The following is a 19,452-nucleotide window of genomic DNA, read 5'->3' as shown; positions in this document are numbered from 1 at the left end:
AAATTACAAAAAAAGTGGTGTTAAAGGAGGACTCTACAAAAAGTGAAGAAAAATATCAAGTGTCTCATGGTAAATGAAAAGAGAAGAACGAAAGTGAAGGATTAAAATTTTGATATTGGGCTGCTTGGGTGAATCATTTCTTAACACACAATTTTGACCATCATCTTCTACATTTTGTAGTAGACCATATAAAGCCACTGGCTGCCTCCTGCAATTGTAGTAGAAAATATAGGACTGTTGGTTCACTCTTACATTTGTAGTAGAGCACATAGGACTGTTGGTTCACTCTTACATTTGTAGTAGAGCACATAGGACTGTTGGTTCACTCTTACATTTGTAGTAGAGCACATAGGACCGCTGGTTGACTTCTACATTTGTAGTAGAGCACATAGGACCGCTGGTTGACTTCTACATTTGTAGTAGAGCACATAGGACCGCTGGTTGACTTCTACATTTGTAGTAGAGCACATAGGACCGCTGGTTGACTTCTACATTTGTAGTAGAGCACATAGGACCGCTGGTTGACTTCTACATTTGTAGTAGAGCACATAGGACCGCTGGTTGACTTCTACATTTGTAGTAGAGCACATAGGACCGCTGGTTGACTTCTACATTTGTAGTAGAGCACATAGGACCGCTGGTTGACTACATTTGCAGTAGAGCACATGGGGAGATTTACTAAAACTGGTGCAGCTGTGCATAATAATCAATCTTTTTCTAACTTCAGCTTGTTCAATTTAAGCTTTTGACAATAAAACCAGGTTGTACAGAAGATGAACAGTAGATCGAATAACCAAAAAGGCCAGTGCTGCCCAAACTGCGAATGGTAGATCAACTTCTGTGCACCTTCAGGGTCCACACATACATGGATCGATAGTCGACCAGTCCCTGCTGAATTTCAATCCATGTATGGCCAGCCTAAGAGGATCTCCCCTCATTTTTGGAAGATTGCCTCTAGCTTCCTTTTGTGCATTTTGGGACAGGAAGTGAAGGGAAATCTTCCTAAGGGGGCACAAACAAAAAAAAACCTGATGGAGGCTTTAACTCTAACCAAAACAAAAAAAAAAAGAGTTTTGGCCTATATTAAAAAAAAGCTATTCTGGCACAGGAAAAACAGAACCTAAACAAACTTGACAGGCCAACTACAGCAATTATTTTATTTTTTACAGAGGGACGATATTAGGTTGGCTCACTTTCTGTCCTAGTGTCACAAGGACAGGAACAGAATAGACCTCTCTGGTGACAGAGCCTGCAGCAATAGAACGCTGTGGGAGGTTGGGGGTATTGTTGAAGCTTAGGGCTCTCAGGGGGTCTGGGGGCACTGTGGTCATGTTGAGGGGCACGGAAGGAGGTGAAGGGATCTGTAGCTGGCTGGTTGCCCGGTAGATTGGAGGCTGTTGACTGGCAGTGACAGACACTGCACATTTATTTTTATTTATTTTAGGCCCTTTTTTTTGTGTTTTTTTTTTTTTTTTTTTTTTTTTGTGTGTGTGTCTTCAATTAGTAGTAGTCCAGATTCAATTTTATTTGCACTCACAAGTCACAAATATCAGGTGCTTCTGGGGTTCAAGAGGTCCCCCTTCAACCGGGCAATGAATATCACACAAACAATTCGGATTAGTATACGGTATTGACAGATATGCAAGCATATAGGGTTTTGAGATCATCCTAAATACATACACTATATTGTCAAATGTATTGGGACACCTGCCTTTACACGCACGTGAACTTTAATGACATCCCCGGCTTCAACTCTTCTGGGAAGTCTGTCCACAAGGTTTAGGAGTGTGTCTATGGGAATGTTTTACCATTATTCCAGAAGCACATTTGTGAGGTCAGGCACTGATGGACAAGAAGGCCTGGCTTGCAGTCTCCGCTCTAATTCATCGGAAAGGTGTTCAATCGTGTGGAGGTCAGGACACTGTGCAGGCCAGTCAAGTTCCTCCACCTCAAACTTGCTCATCTATGTCTTTTATGGACCTTTCTTTTGTGCACTGGTCCGAATCATTTGGTGATGGGGGGGGATTATGGTGTGGGGTTGTTTTTCATGGGTTGGACTTGGCCCCTTAGTTCCAGTGAGGGGAACTCTTAAGGCATCAGCATACCAAGACATTTTGGACAATTTCATGCTCCCGACTTTGTGGGAACAGTTTGGGGATTTTCTAATCGTGTGTATGGGCCATACGGTTTGATACACACTTGTTCAGCTGTGATTTTAGCATGTTTTTTTTAAAAAGGAATCTGATGCAGTTTTGTTCACCAGTCCAAGTGCACATTTTGACTTCAAATTGCACCTGAACTGGACTGAAAGACACACAGGACTGGACGGGCAGATATATTTACCAGCTTCATAGAGGAGGCTGCCAGTTCACGTGTCAAGCGAATTTAGATGTGGTTTAAAATGCACCCAATTTGCATATACAGTGGATATAGAAAAAAAATCACCCTCTTTAAAATAAACAAGTTTTTTTGCTTTGCAGCCTGAAATGAAGACAGACATTTTTTTTGTTTTAGGGAGCAGTATTTACTCAGTGCAACTTGTAACGTCCAAGTGAAAGATAGAACACCAGCATGTCAGAAAAAATAAAAAAACAGAATCGCTGAGGTGGAAAAAGGATCACCCCCTCCTAAAAATGACTTGTATACTCAGTCAGGTGTAGCTAATCACCTTCTCAATGGCACACAAAGCTATTTGACTTTCAACTGTGATCAGCTGTGGTCATTTTGATTAGCTCAATGTTCACATTGGGCCGATTTTGTATGCAATATGCCAAATTGGCAGCTATAGCTGGTAATGGCACCACACTGATTCCCAAAATGAGTTCCTGAAGTTGGACTGAAATTGTGTGAGTTCAGCTGAACTTGCATGATTTCTAACATCCGTGTGAACCTGGGCTTCCTGGAGTATTTCAGTCCCTGTTGGTGCAACTGGAGCAAACAATCAACTATGGGTGGCAAGACACTGTCAAGAGATCTCCAGGATAAAGTTGTGGACGGGCACAGGTCAGGAGATGTCAAGAGCTTTAGCGTTGCCTAGAAGCACAGTGAAGTCTATTATTAATGCCCCGTATACACGATCCAAAAATCGGACGGCAATCGTCCAACTCTTTTTTCGCTTACTAGTCGCAAGTAGAAACTGAATAGGTTACTAAAGTCACGGAAATTCTCATACGACAGAAAAAAAAAATTGGAAGTGATGTCATGTGTTGTAGTGTATTTGTATTGTATTTACGGACGACAACTGTACTGACTAAACGAAAAGCATACGTTCTGATATTGTACGAGGACATTTTTTGTGCTTGTCCAATCAAATAATATGAGATTAATTGTTTAGTGATAGGCTTTCGAAAGCTCTGTACTTACGATCCAATTATTGTACGATCGTGTCAAAAGCGTTATTTTTCGTCCGATTTTTCAGATCGTGTGTATGGGCCATAAATAGTGGAAGGTGTTTGGTACAACACAGACCCTCCCTGGATCAGCACACCGCTCTAAACTGGATGAAATGGCCAGGAGGAAACTGGCATTTTGAACCACATCCAATGCACATAACATGTAAACTAGCAAATAAATACAAAGAAAAATCCAATTCGCATAACATGTAAACTAGCAGCCTTCTCTATGGAGCCGGTTCACATACTTTATCTGCGGGCTGGCCCCAGTGGACTTTAAAAATTAAAGTCCTGTGCATTTTTTCAGTCTGGTTCAGGTGCGATTTCAAGTAAAAAATGCCCACTTGAACCGGGAACAAAACCGCACCACACTCCATTTAAAAAGTGTACTGAAACTGCAGTGGGACATGCGTTAACCGAGCCTAAGAGAGATTCACCCCCTCCCTTTGTCTTGTTTACCCTTAGGCCCCTTTCACACTGGGGCGTTTTTCAGGTGCTACATCAATAAAAATAGCGCCTGAAAAAATCTGGCCCCTTTCACTCTAGTGTGAAAGCTGGAGGGCTTTCACACTGGAGCGGTGCGCTACCAGGACAGTGGAAAAAGTCCTGCTAGCCGCATCTTGGAAGCGGTGTATTCACCACTCCTAAACCGCTCCTACCCATTGAAATCAATAGGGCAGTGTGGCTATACCGCTGGTAAAGCGCCGCTGCATCGGCGCTTTGCGGTCAGTTTTAACCCTTTTTCGGCTGCTAGCAGGGGTTAAAACCGCCCGCTAGCGGTCGCATGCCGCTGCTAAAATGACGGTAAAGCAGCACTAAAAATGGCTCCACTTTACCGCCGACGCCGCTCCCGTCCCAGTGTGAAAGGGGCCTTACTACCAAAAGTGAAATAATCTCAAATATAGATACAGGTGGATAAAACAGTGCTTGTCTTCATTTCAGGCTGCAAAGCAACAAAATGTGATTATTTTAAATGGGGGTGATTATTTTCTGTACCTACTGTATGTGAATCCAGCCTAAACTGGGTGTGTATAGCAATAGAAACGTGATGACAGCGGTTCTAATCCCTCTCTACTCTATGCAAAACTGAAACAAAAAGTTTTGCATTTTCATATACTTTAAAGACCAGATTGCAAACACCTACTGCTCTAGAGAGATCTCTAATAAGAGATCCCTTTACCTGCACCTTTTTTTCTACTATCTCAGACAATCGGGATAGATTACCCCCTTCCCTTATTGGGTACACAGACAGCAGTAAAAACTTGACAATACTTGCCTGCTTTATTGAAGACTTAAAAGAAGGTTTTGGCAGGATTTGTGGTTAAAGACTGCAAATACGGACCATAGAAATGTCCTAATACAAATACAAAAGGGAGCGTCTAAATAATAAAACCATGCCAAAGCATTAGTCCGACAGAGCCGTGGTTCTCAACCTTCTTCTTCTTCGATGATTTTTATTGATTCCAAGGCCTCAACGAAGAGCATACATTACTACAATTACAGCAAAGTCTTTTTTATTTGACTTTTTATTTTAAAAAAATGTCCAGTGCACAAAAGATTTTTCATAGAAAAGACATTAAAATACGATCCATAAATACATATCCACCTCTTTTAGGATTAGTACATTTCCAAATTAAGCTTTCTAGAAATTCGCAATCTTGGGCATCAGTCCCGGGTTTCTACCCATACATTCCATATCTGCCTCCCCTTCCCCTTCTCATATAGGCCAGTTTTTCTCTTACTATTGTGTGATTAACCATTCTCAGCCATTCCGTTGTAGATGGTGGTCTAGTGTTTAGCCATTTCCAGGTTATTGCCTTTCTAGCTTGGCAAAAACATCTCAAAATGTCTGTTTTGTATGGCCCCAGACCCCACACTCTGCTCTATTACACAAATTATCGGATCCAAGCATAAATTTGTCCCAAATACTGAATGTATTTTGTCCAGCACCTCTTCCCAATATCAATATATTTTGGGACACCTCCAGTTGCACCCCGACATCTGAGGCAAGATGCATCCAGACATCCCCCAAGTATAGATATTATTTTTGGTGTATAATATGCTTTGTGGACAATGTAGAACTGTGTGAGCTACTGGGCTGATGAGAGGGATAATCATTCTATTGAGGTCACTATACCATTCCATTGCACATCTGTTAGTTTACCCACATCCTCCTCCTGTTTTGCTCTACTTGACAACTGAGAGTTTTTCCAATACCTTTTTTTAAATGTATGTTTTGATACAACTTTGAACCCCTTTAGGGAACTGACCCCCTACTACGATTTTTAGTAAGGGGAACCCACTCCATTTTAGTATTCCCCCCTCCTTAAACTGTGTTGTCGGTGCATGCCTTAACTGTAAATAATGATAGAAATTTCTATTTGAAAATCCAAATTCCTCCAACTCCTGAAATGTCCTCATCACCCCTGCTGTATATAATTGTGATAGTCTTGGCACCTCTTCTGTTTCCAATTGCCAAAATTCTCCAACCTCTCAAGCTCAGGCAGTTTCACATTGTCCCAGATATCTGTAAATCCTGAGTGCTGTAATATTGATCATACTGTGTTTCATACCTTCAGCAACAACTTTGCAGACGGGCATTGGTCCCTCGCCCCATTGTGTCTACTTTTAGTGCTGGGGTACAGGCCAGTAATGCTCGTTATTTATAGCTAGTAGTAACATTACCCATCCCCCTAGCCCCCCATTTGTTGTAACTGAGCTGCCAGTATATAGCTCCAAGGGCATAGCCAAGCCTCCCCTGTCTCTCAGCAACTGCAGCACCCTCAGACGAACTCTTGTCCCTTCCTCCAAATTTGTTCCCTAAAAAGACCCTCCAGTTTCTTAAACCACACCCCGAGGATCCATATTGGAAAATTGTACAGTGTATATAGAAGTTGAGGCAACCATACCATTTTAACTAAACTGCAACGACCCACTACTGGCAGAGGGAGACAATTCCATGTCCAACATTTGTCTCTAAATTCCTTTTATCAAGTGCTCTAGATTTTTTAATATGCACAATTTAGGATTTACTGTTTTTTTATATTTTATACCCAAGTATTTAAAGCTCTGTACTACCTGTAGATTTTGATAATTTTCCGGTAGCCCTTGTGCTACTCCATCTACTGGGAGGAGAAGAGATTTGTCCCAGTTGATAGCCCAGAGGACAATCCAAATATTTTTATAATATCCATTGCTGTTGTCAGCGAGCGCTTCGTATCTCTCAGAAACAGGAGGATATCTGCATATCAAAAAATATTTTCCTCATCCACCCCCATTCTGAAGCCCCTTATATCACCCGCTGTTCTGCAGTTTTTATCCTTATGACACATAACAGGAAGCACCTCCATGGTTAACAGAGGACAGAATTAAAATTAGACTTGGGGAAACTTGACATTAATAAATCACCGGGACCAGATGGCTTTTATCCAAGGGTACTTGGGGAACTCGGTCAAGTAATTGCCAGACCATTGTTGCTAATTGTTACTGACTGTCTATTGACTAGAATGGTACCAGCTGATTGGAGAAAAGCCAATGTAGCACCGATATTTAAAAAGGGCCCAAAATACATCCCTGGGAATTGCAGACCAGTTGGCCTAACATCAATAGTATGCAAGCTCTTGGAGGGGATGATAAGGGACTATATACAAGATTTTAGTAACGAGAACGGTATCATTAGCAGTAATCAGCATGGATTCATGAAGGATCGTTCTTGCCAAACCAATCTATTAACCTTCTATGAGGAGGTGAGTTGCCATCTAGATAAAGGAAGACCCGTAGACGTGGTGTATCTGGATTTTGCAAAAGCATTTGACACAGTCCCCGATAAACGGTTACTGAACAAAATAAGGGCTGGTGGAATGGACAATAGGGTGAGTACATGGATTGAAAACTGGCTACAAGGGCGAGTTCAGAGGTAGTAATAAATTGGGAGTACTCGGAATGGGCAGAGGTGGGTAGTGGGATCCCCCAGGGTTCTGTGCTCAGACCAATCCTATTTATTTTTTTCATAAACGACCTGGAGGATGGGCTATATGGTTCAATCTCTGTATTTGTGGACGATACTAAGCTAAGCACGGCAATAAATTCTCCGCAGGATGTGGAAACCTTGCAAAAAGATCTGAACAAATTAATGGGGTGGGCAACTACATGGCAAATGAGGTTTAATGTAGAAAAATTTAAACTTAATACATTTGGGTGGCAAAAATATGAATGCAATCTATACACCAGGGGGAGAACTTCTGGGGGGAATCTAGGATGGAAAAGGACCTGGGGGTCCTAGTAGATGATAGGCTCAGTAATGGCATGCAATGCCAAGCTGCTGCTAACAAAGCAAACAGAATATTGGCATGCATTAAAAAGGGGAGATAAAATGATAATTCTGCTCTACAAGACTCTGGTCCGGCCACACCTAGATTATGCTGTCCACTTCTGTGCACCAGTCCTCAGGAAGGATGTACTGGAAATGGAGGGAGTACAAAGAAGGGCAACTAAGCTAATAAAAGGTCTGGAGGATATTGGTTATGAGGAAAGGTTGCGAGCACTGAACTTATTCTCTCTGGAGAAGAGACGCTTGAGAGGGATATGATTTCAATTTATAAATGCTGTACTGGTGACCCCATAATAGGGATAACTTTTTCGCAAAAGGGAGTTTAGCAAGACACGTGGCTACTCATTAAAATTAGAAGAAAAGAGGTTTACTGTAGGAGCGTCAAGAATGTGGAATTCCCTTCCACAGGCGGTGGTCTCAGCAGGGAGAATCGCTAGTTTTCAAAAAACTATTCTGCTGCTTACATACGACCGGACTTTCCGGCAGACTAGGTCCGAAGGGATTAGTCCGTTGGACAATCTGATTGTGTGTGGGCTAGTCTGATCGTTTTATAAAAAAAAAATCCAACGGACCTAGAAATAGAACATGTTTCAAATCTATCAGACGGACTCCATTTCGATCGACTAAAATCAGGAAAACCATTCGTCTGTGTGCTGGTCCAATGCACCAAATACGATGCAAGGGAAGCTATTGGCTACTGGCTATTGAACTTCGTTCGTTTTGAACGTGATGACGTAAACAAAGGACTTTCGTTCGGAAAAAGTCCATCAGAACTCTGACGGACCTAGTCTGCCAGAAATTCCAGTCGGGTGTACGCGGCATTAGAGAAGCACCTGAACAACTGCAATATACAATGTAATATTGACACAGATAAGTTGGATTTTTTTTTTTTTTTCCCCAACCTCAGCAACTATGTAACTTTGTACAATGTTCTAATGGCTATGGCCAACGGTTCCACCGCCAGGGCAAAAAGCAGGGGAGATGCCATGTCCCCCCGAACGAATGGAAAACATTCAGAGACTCTGTCATTAATCCTCACTTTCACCCTTGGGCCCTTTTATACAACAACTTTACTTATTTTATAAATACACGGCTGATTATTAAATGCTGACAAGATTTCCCACAAATACTGCCACTCGACACTGTCAAATGTGTTGACCGCATCGAGGGGCAGCAATGCTCTTGAGCCCAGCTCAAGAGCAGTGGTATTATTACAATCCTAGCCTGTGTCATGGATCCCCGTAATTCTTCATTTTCCAGTGCCCTATTTCACACCTATTCCCTATAGATCTCACTTGGTAATCCATCTGGTCCTGGTGTTTTTTTGGTTGGCTGATTCCAATACCAGCTTTTGTAGCTCTTCAATAGTAATCAGTGTTTTTACGACGGGGCTAGAAAAAGGAAGTTCAATAGCCGGTAGCCAATAGCTTCCGTCTATGTAGTTGAATCTGAGCATGCGTGAGTTTTTGTGCATCGGAATTGCCGAGGGAGTTTAGGGCCCATCAAAGTTTGGAGAAGGCTGCCTCATGGTTGTCCCTCATGAGCAGGGGCGGACACAGAGTCTTTCTGAGCCTCTCAGCTACAGCCAAGTGATGTTCAGCCACTCCTCCTCAGCGTGAGCAGCCACGGAAGCACCCGGAGACCTCCGATGCTCTGCTGCCGGAGAGCGAAAGGAAAAAAAACACACCAAAAACACTCATTGAAATGAAGCCTTCAGGAAAGGAGAAGAGAAGGAGGAGTTTTTCACAGCTAAGCACACTCACCTGTATGCATACTTAAGCTAAGGGCAGGAAGTAAGTGCTACATGAATGATTTGCTCTTACTCAAGATACCCATGGCCAGAAATGCTAGGGAAGTTTTTCAAAGTGATTTATCACCAATATAAAGCATGGAGACAAGGATGGATAGAGGAGTAGGCTTTGAATATTAAAAATAAATGAAATGGTATTTTTGGTTTGTGGTGCTGAGATGCAGTGAAGATCCGCTTTAAAGTGGAAGTAAACTCCCCTATCGTTTTCAGCCGAGGAAGCTGCCATCTTTGCCTCTGTTTTAATCTTCAACTGCTATGGTGCTGCACATGTGATTTGTTATGACACCAGCCATTGGACGGTTTGATAGTTTGGCTGAGAGCACAGCCAATGTGCAGTTGGCATTCCCGGCATGCCTTTTTTTTTTTTTTTAACTGTTTAATCGATGGGTTTACTTCCACTTTAAGAGATGTGCAGGTGGCTGGAGGCCAAAGAGAAGGGGAAAAGATGGCCCAGCAGTGGGCCATGGCCTGGTGGCTGAGAAATACTGCTATAGAGACTGGCCACATCAGCTCTTGAAAGAATATAAATCCATTATTTCATGTCTCATTGCATTGTTTATAGTTTTGGCTTTTCTTTCACGTTAAAGGATTAGTTAACCTTTACCAAAAAGCAGCCAATGCAAAAAAGGGACGTCTGTAGACGAAAACGGACTGTGCAGCTCTGACTAAAGTTGAACGCCCTTGCTATAGGTGTAGGCCATTTATTTACCTCAAGAAGCCTAACTGGAAAACTCCCAGTATGTTGCTAGGCCATTGCTAAGAGAGGCCCAGCTGTTATTGCTCACCTTCCCCATCAGTGGAATGAGTTCTCAAACGCTTGGCTAAGAGCTACTGCATCAGGCGAGAGAGAGAGCATGTAAGGAGGTTTGAAGCAACATCCTAGCAATGTCCTGGGAGTATTCCAATCGGGCTGAGGGATGAGATATGTAAATGGTCTACATACACCTATGGCAAGGTTATTATTCAACTTTAGTCAAAGCTGCACAGTTTGTTTTTATCTACAGATAGGTCGTTTTTTGGTAATGGTGAACTATCCTTAAAGTAATGTCTTTTGAGTCATTTGTGTATGCTGTGAATACGGACACTTAATACCGTCCTTGCTCTGTTTGACAGGCTGAGAAAGATCCCCAGAATAAGAAGGATGGGGGTGCCGGCCTGGAGACTCTGAAGGCAGACCTCTATGGCCTGACTGCAAAGTTAAACCAACAAGATGTCACTATGGCAACCCTGAGGGAGAAAGTCTGTGAACTGGAGCGGGGATTACACGTCAGCGAGCAGGAAAATGAGAACAAGCAGGTATGGCAATTGTAAATGCATGTTCCAGTAAGGCTATCCTTCATCTGCTGGCTTATTTACACAAATGGAGGGACCTCGTTTACTTTTACAGGTAGACTGTCAGGACACCTTTTAAGATGCTTAAAGAGCACCTGTAATATTGGTGCCCATTTACTGTGCATGGTGCGTACTGGGCACTTATACCCCCTTCCTGCCCAGGCCATTTTTCAGAGTTCAGCGCTCACACTTTGAATGACAATTGTGCCTTCATGCAACGCTGTACCCAAACAACTTTTTTATTTTTTATTTTTTTTTTTTCCATTCTACTACTGCACCAAAAGGCTAGCGATTGTGACATAGTCCTCAGTGAAAGAGTTTGACAGGTCACCCGTCAAACGCAACAAGCTAAGTTCGATTTGCCGCAGCATGTATACAATACCCTCCAGCTGCCCTAATGGGCTTTTAGGGGTAGCAAAATATATCATTGGGGTTCTTTTGTTATATCTGTTCAAGAAGTTTAAAAAGTACTCATGGACCCTTCCAGAAATCGTTTCCATTGTTAAAATCGGTCTCGGCTATCTCTGAGGACTACAGTGGCATGTGAAACACCTGTGGTTTACAGAACCTTACCCAGCTCACTCATCCCTGATCCCCTGGTCACACAGCCTGAGGTTTCAATTAAAGGGTGCTTTGCTGTGTTTTCACTTTGCTAACCCGTAGAACTCTTGGAATCCTTTATCATGATTAAAGGCTAGGTTCACCTTTAGACGTATATTACACCCATATTTGGGGTGTAACATGTAACCTGCTCCTATACATCCACCTCCTGCTGCCAACACAATTTAAATGACGCAGCTGTGTGGGCGGACACAGCCGCTCATTATTTGGTCAGTTTCCTGTGAATGAATGAACTACAAAATACTGTTGGCCAGCGGTAGACAACTTGTACTTCTCAAGGAACTGCGAGGGCGCTGATAAGTAGTCCACTGATTCTCAGTGCACAGGATGTACAAGCAGACAGTGGCGGAGTCTGCAGGGTCCTGGCATTGCATCCGTGATCTGCTGATTGCAGGTAAAATGCCTTACAGGCTGTAGTGTAAAAAAAAAAAAAATGCATTTTTTTTTTACCAGAAAAAATGGTGACAGGTCCTCAGGTAGCTAGGGGGTCAATGTTCTGGCTTAAACAATAAATTCACCTTTGGGAACATGTTACATGTTCCACCCGTTTTTTTAGGTTGGAATATGTAACATGTTCCCTGACCCGCCATCTCTAGTGACAACAATCCAGGGATCTTTTCCCCCTAAACCACTATCAGAAATGTAAAAAAAATACATTGCTGTGTGGGGCTTAGCCCACCTGGCCATGTCCTTCATTAACAGAGTTCTGTGAATGAATGAACTACAAGTAATGACATCCTTTTGAGGTTGCCAGCTTGTAGTTCTCGGTGAACATTAGGTACCGTATTTTTCCCTCCATAAGATGTACCTAGGTTTTTAGATCAGGAATTCAAGAAAAAATATTCTAAACCAAATGGTATACTAAAATAATTACCAGCGCCCGTGAGATGCAGCCTGACCTGTGCCCATAAAATGCAGCCTTACCACGCAGAACTCTGTCACATCACGGATTTGAATATCCTGGCGCCCACTCTAACAAAGTCCCGCCACCTATGGTACACATCACACTGATTCAGTGTATCATTGGATCAGTGTTCTGTCTAGGAGGGGGGGACACCTCACACAGATTGGCATTCCCTCGTGAGGATTTCATCACATCCGCCTGGCAGTCGGATAAAGACAGGGCAGCCCGAGCAGCCACTGTAGCCATACTCCATTTGGCCGCTCAGACTGCTATCTGTGGCCAAGTCAGTATTCGCTCCATAAAATGTACAGACCTTTCCCCCTCCTTTTTGGGGGGAAAAAAGTGTGTCTGATGAAGCGAAAAATATGGTAGTGAATTGTTTGTTCCTGTCGGTGTGTAACTGCCTTCCTGTATGAGCAACTAACAGACAGTCTGAAGGAGTCCTGCATTGCACCCACCATCTGCTTTCCAGGCTTCTAGTAAAAGATAATACATGCACATTTTTTTTTTTTTTTTTTTTTTTTTTTTAACCTGCAAAAAAGATGTGCATTTATTTATTTTTACAAAGGCGAACTTATGATTTAAAAAACCAAGTCCATTGTTTTCTAAGAAAAACAAGTTGTCCATGTGTGTATGTATGCTAGCATTGCTCTTTCTGTGCAATCAGCATCTCCCTGCTCTACTTGCAGTTTTTACACCAACCAAACTGAGCCCAAAGTGATAAGACAGAGCTGTCAATTATCATGAAAAACCGTCCAGCTGCAATTGGATTTGGCTTGGCAGCTACCGTAGACTATATTCCTATACAGTGCTTTGTAGATATGTCTTTTGATGCCTAAGAAGACTCATCTAACGTGGTGAGAGACTTAGGACTCCTCCGCCCCTTCCCACAGGCCGTGCGCCATTCCTCGCCTCTCATCTGTCATGTGTCTTGGCATTCATCAGTCTGTGAAGTAGCTGGAAGGCCTACAAAGTACAGCTTTTATTTATACGGCTATAAAAACAGACAGACGTGATCAATTGCCGGGTGTCAGACGCTTCTTGAGAACATCACTTGTTCACCCGAACGTTTGTATCGCCAAAAATCCCTGCAGCAGGTGCGGGTTGGTGGCTTTCATCTTTGTTGAATGACGCTGTGAATGGATGGCATTTCCGAATCTTTTTCCTCGTTTGCTGATTTCACTGCTAATAAAATGTTGCCTGAGAAGAAAGCAGAGACTGTGCAACTTTGTATTCCTAAAGACAATGGACTTAGGATAAATCTGACTGTAAAAACGATTGGATGAAATTTGAACAGTTGGAATAACTTCCATCTGCAGAACGTTCTTCATTTTGTCTGCAGTGTCTAGTGTGGTATTCCTTGTAAACTCCACTTAGAAAATCCTAGCATATACAGCCATGTGCAGTCAGTATACAGTTCCTTTAATTGGTTAGTTCACCTTTACCAAAAAGCATATGCAGGTAAGGAGTGCCTATAGGGAAAAAAAAAAAAAAAACGGTGCAGCTTTGACCAAAGTTAAGTAATGTCTCTGCTATAGATGTGGGCTGTTTACGTACCTCGCTAAGCCTGACTGAAAAACTCCCGGCGATGACCAAATCCCACCCTGCCTTTCAAATGCTAAACTCTGAGCTACTGCATCAGGGGAGAGATGACATGTGAAGGGGTTTGAATCGGAGAAAGAGCTCACGCCTGTGATGATGGCGGTGAACAGTGTTGGTGGAAGAAAATTGATTGCTATGCCCTAGGTCTAGGGTGGCAATCAAAACACCCAAAATACAACACGTGCCACATCCTAATAGTAGTTTTTGATATTTTATTTGAAAAAAAAAAGATGGACTTTATAGGTACGTATAAAAATTATTACAAAATTTTATTAAGAATTCACAAATCAAAAATACAATTAAATAGCAACAATTATAATTGGACAATACAAAAAGAAAAAAACGGAAATGTAAAAAACCCTTTAACATTTCCTTTTTTTCTTTTTGTATTGTCCAGTTATAATTGTTAGGAATTGTATTTTTGATTTGTCAATTCTTAATACATTTTGTAATAATTTTTTATGCGTACCTATAAAGTCCATTTCTTCTTCCTTTTTTTTTTTTTTTTTTTTAAATCTCCAGAACATTGGTGGTGAACAGTAACCGCTGGGCCTCTAGCAACAAAGCAGATTTGATAATGAAACCTCTGGGAACTTTTCAGCCAGGCTTTGGGAGGTATGTAAATGGCCTACACCTATAGCAAGGATATATTTTGACCAGAGCCCTTTTTGTGATTCGGCATTGTGTCACTTTAACTGATAATTGCGCGGTCGTGCAATGTTGTACCCAAACCAAAAATGTTTCCCCACAAATAGAGCTTTCTTTTGGTGGTATTTGATCATCCATTTATTTTTTTTATTTTTTATTTTTTTGCGCTATTAAAGAAAAAAAGTGATAATTTTGAAAAAAAGCTATATTTTTTTACTTTTTGCTGTAATAAAAATCCCCTAAAAATATATAAAAAAATAATTCCTTAGTTTAGGCCGATATGTATTCTTCTACATATTTTTGGTAAAAAAAAAAACGCAGTAAGCGTATATTGATTGGTTTGCACAAAATTTATAGCGTCTACAAAATAGAGGACAGTTTTTTATTGCATTTTTATTTATTTTTAGTAATGGCGGCGGTTTTTTTTTATTTTATTTTTTTTAAAATCATGATTGCGACATTATGGCGGACACATCGGACATTTTTGACACTATTTTGGGACCATTGTCATTTATACAGCGATTCGTGCGATAAAAAATGCATTGATTTCTGTGTAAATGACACTGGCAGTGAAGGGGTTAACCAGTAGGCGGCGGTGAAGGGGTTAAGTGTTTCCTAGGGAGTGATTCTAACTGTGAGGGGGCTGGGCTTGAACACACACAGGACCGTCATCACTGCTCTCGATGACAGAGCAGTAGATCACTGTCCTGTCACTAGGCAAAACGGGGAATGCTTTGTTTACAAAAGCATCTCCCATTCTTACCTCTCCTGTGGCATGATCGCTGGGAGACTGGCGAACATAGTCTGCAGGATCCACGGGTGTGATCAGAGCACGCGACGGGGGTGCGCGCGTGCCAGCACGGCGGGAAATTCAAAGGGACGTACAGGTACACCCATTTGCCCAGCCATGCCATTCTGCCGATTTCAAATGTACATGCGCGGGTCGGCAAGCGGTTAACTAAAGATGCTGTTTCGACCACAGAGTCCCATCTGCATATGCAGCGTGGCACACAGGTGATCAGACAGACTCATGCATGATTGCAAGCTCTGAAGATGAAACTGAGGTCATATAGGTTTTGGTTGTGGTAATCTAGGATTTGTGTGTAGGAAATGGTCAACCCCCACTGCAAGAAAAATGACTTTCTAAGAAAAATAGCACATTCCTGAAAGGAGAATGGGCTGGCTTGTCCATATGGTCAGTTTACAATCACGTTCCTACGGTATGAGTCATTTAAGATCACTATATTAGAGGCTTTATTAGATATTTGTGAGGCCAACATTAATAAGGAATATGAAATGTACAATTTTCCTTTTGCTTAGTCTTAGTGAGTAGGCATTTATGTCAAGTGCAAAAGTTTTGTAATTAAGAGGCACATAAAAATTTAATATAAACTTGTCACCAACGCACCTTATTTTTTTCACACGTATGCTGTGCATCGTTTATCATTGAAGATTTTATAAATGTTCTTGACTAGTTAGGATAGGGTTGCCACCTCATCCCTTTAGGCCTGGTTCACACCTGCTTTTCTTTTTTTGTGCATTTTCAGTTTTGCAGAAACGCACTACAGTCTATTTAACATGGTTTCCTATGGATGTAGTTCATGTCTGTGCTTTTTATGGAAAGGACCAGTGATTTTTTTTTTTTTTTTCTGGATTTTAGTTCTATAGACTTCAATAAAACAACAACATGTATTGAAAAACTCAAAATTCACCTGGAATATGCAAACTGCAACCTGCATAGGTGGGAATCAGGCCTTAAACCCGAACACATTAATTACACTGTGGCTGATTAAGGTGGTAATTTAATCTCTGTGCCTTATATGCATTTAATTGGCCTCAGAACCTGTGTAATTCATATGTGTTTGGGTTTAAAGGGATGAAGTGACAACCCTAAATCAGGAGAGTCTAGCCTACCCATATACTCACGTTAAGCGTGCTATTTGTGGTTTGTAGAGTATGTCCGAGAGCATGCAACAGTTTCACAGGTTGTGGTTTAGTGAAAACTCTTTTTCCATGTTCAATACTCAGAAAAATGTAGGGCCATCTCACATGCAGTCCTGTTGCTGGTGAGAACAGAACAGGATAGCTAAATGTGCCGACTGGATCAGCAGCGTGTTGCTCTATCACCTTCAAAAATGCTGCCGAAGTCACCAACAACAGAGCCACATTACATTTACCCAGCCAGTTTAGGACGCATGCAAGCAGGTGAATGTTTCACTGTCCACATGTTGTCCGTAGAGATCCTAAATTCCACATCTCAAGTGTGACATGGGACTCAAAGAGTGTTTTAGAACTGCCATGGACCATACGGCAGTGGTCATCAACCCTGTCCTCAGGGCCCACTAACAGGCCAGGTTTTATGTATTACCTTGGGGATATGCAGACTAGAATACTGCAATCACTGCACAGAAAATGATATCACCTGTGATGTATTTCAGTTATCTTGAAAACCTGGCCTGTTAGTGGGCCCTGAGGACAGGGTTGATGGCTACTGTTGTACGGCATGACATGCTCCATACAGAGTATGTACCAAAGAGTGCAGAATACTCTGATCTATTTCTAGATATGTGGGAACATTATGTTGGATTGTCCCTGTGACCTAATCAGTTGTGTAATACATCTTTTAGGCAATACATTGTCCAGCAGAATCCACATACAAAGCCGGATACAGTCTGTCCTTACCAGAAGAGGAAGAGGAGCCAGTGAAGTGCAGTAATGGAGAGCAAAAGATACTGGATGAGCAGCCAGAGAGGATGAAAGATGCTCCATGGCAGAGCGCTACCTGCAGAACAGAGAGCCAAGAGAACCAGCAAAGGTATGCATGAACCAGTTAATTCATTTTAATTAATTTACCTAGCATAAACTAGTTCTGTAGTACTAATCGGAGGTGCTCTAAATTGCAACTTCAAGATTTAATTTTAAAACAAAATGCCAACTTGCATCTGTTGGGGGGGGGGGGGGGGGCAACCCTACTTGAACCCTACTTGAACCCACCTCCCGTGAGCCCAGGCTGTTGTAGACTGTGCCCCTAAAGTTGGGGGGGGGGGGGCGGCATCATCAAACAGTCTTGGCTTGCAGTACTCCTAAACTGAGTGTCTCTCTATCTAGAAAGACAGACCACCCACCATTACTGCCAAGAAAAGGACCTGTGATTTTTATAGCTTAAAGTAGAATTGTAGGAAAAACCTTTTTTTTTTTTTTTTTTTTTTTTTTCTATCATTTTGGATAGAGTAAGCCATCTTTGTCACTTCCTGTCCCATAGCCAAAACAGGAAGTGAGAGGAAATCCCTGTAAATTAAGGGAATCTCTTGGGGACCCCCAGGTCACCAGAACTAGTGTACTCATTGGAAGATTTCTTCTTACTTTTCTGGGGACAACCCACAATTTTTGTTATTTATTTATTTTTTCTTTCACTTTTAACGATAATGGTAAACAGGATGAATAGAGACATCGATAAAACATAACTGGTTCTAATCCCTGTCCACTATCAGATTTTCTGCTGATTTTTTTTTTTTTTTTATGTCTTCAGATTTACCAAAACCATATAATATGAGGTCAAACCTTAGGAGTTGTATGCAATCAGGCAGGCCCTTGCACTACATGGTTTTGGTAAATCTGAAGACAAAAATCAGCAGAAAATCTGATGGTGTGTATGGGGCTTAAGAATAATAGAAAAAATGGGTATTTCATGATATAAAAATAGATCTAAGGGTAAGGAGGGTTCACAGATGGCAGATATCTGTAGTTTCATATTTATGCCTATGTAAAAATATTTTTTGTTTTGGATAGAGTATGAAAATTATAGACCCATTGTCAGGCTTTAATCATATGTAGGGAGTGTCCCCTCGTTTTTCCTAGTGACTTCTCACCAAGAGAAAAATACAAAAAGTATGAGGTGTCATTAGAGCAAGAGGTAAGGCATTATCCTCTGATGGAGATATCTCTTCCATTGATGACTCTGGAAGTTGAGATTTCTTTCACTTTGCAAAGATTTCCTCTGATTTCCTGTTGTGTCTCCGGGACATAATATGAAGGGATTTAACCCTTCAATGCACAAACTGAAAATACGTTTCCCTATATAGACACTTGGGGTCTCTTTTTGTGTTTTCACCCATAATCGCACAACTTTTCACCAAGGAGCACCCTTTTCCAATTCAATCCAAATGGAAAAATTTGTGAAATTGTGTGACTCTTGTGTCAAAACCTTTTCTAGGTAGATCCCTTTCAAGTTGTACAATTGTATTTTATTTTATTTTTCCTTTTTTAACCATTTGGCCTCCAGAAGATTTACTCCTCTTCCTGACCAGGCCATTTTTTGCGATACGGCACTGTTACTTTAACTGGTCATGCAACACTGTACACAAAAATAAAATGTATGTCCTTTTATTCCCACAAATAGAGCTTTCTTTTGGTGGTTTTTGATCACCTGTGTTTGTTTGTTTGTTTTTTTTTGTTTTTGTTTTTGTTTTTTTGTTTTGTTTTTGTTTTGTTTTTTTTACTTTCTACTATGAAACATACCCAATGAAATAAAATCATACATTTAGGTCAATATGTATACTGCTACATATATTTGGTAAACAAAAATCACAATATGCATATATTGATTAGTTTGCACAAATGTTTTATAGCATTTAAAAACAATGGCATATTTTTATTTATTTTACAAGTAATGGCGATGATCAGCGACTTTTATAGCAGGACTGCGATATTGCGGAGGACAAATTGGACACTGACACTTTTTGGGGACCAGTGACACCAATAGAGTGATCAGTGCTAAGAATATGCACTGTCACTGTACTAATGACACTGGATG

At 41.4% G+C, this 19,452-nt stretch overlaps 1 protein-coding gene across 1 annotated transcript in view; it reads left to right on the top strand.

The window, feature by feature from the left end:
* DEUP1 (deuterosome assembly protein 1) overlaps positions 1-19,452 on the top strand; it is a 94,508-nt gene that overhangs the window by 51,692 nt on the left and 23,364 nt on the right. Inside the window, exons 10-11 of the mRNA XM_077484989.1 lie at positions 10,646-10,828; positions 17,267-17,454. Coding sequence (XP_077341115.1) covers positions 10,646-10,828; positions 17,267-17,454 — 371 coding nt within the window. The remainder of the gene's footprint in view (positions 1-10,645; positions 10,829-17,266; positions 17,455-19,452) is intronic.

The sequence above is a fragment of the Lithobates pipiens genome, unplaced genomic scaffold, assembly GCF_037356315.1.
Source record: "Lithobates pipiens isolate NorthernLeopardFrog02 unplaced genomic scaffold, aLitPip1_a1.2 Scaffold_17, whole genome shotgun sequence".
Taxonomy (NCBI): Eukaryota; Metazoa; Chordata; class Amphibia; order Anura; family Ranidae; genus Lithobates; species Lithobates pipiens.
This window is presented reverse-complemented; position numbering and strand designations above follow the sequence as displayed.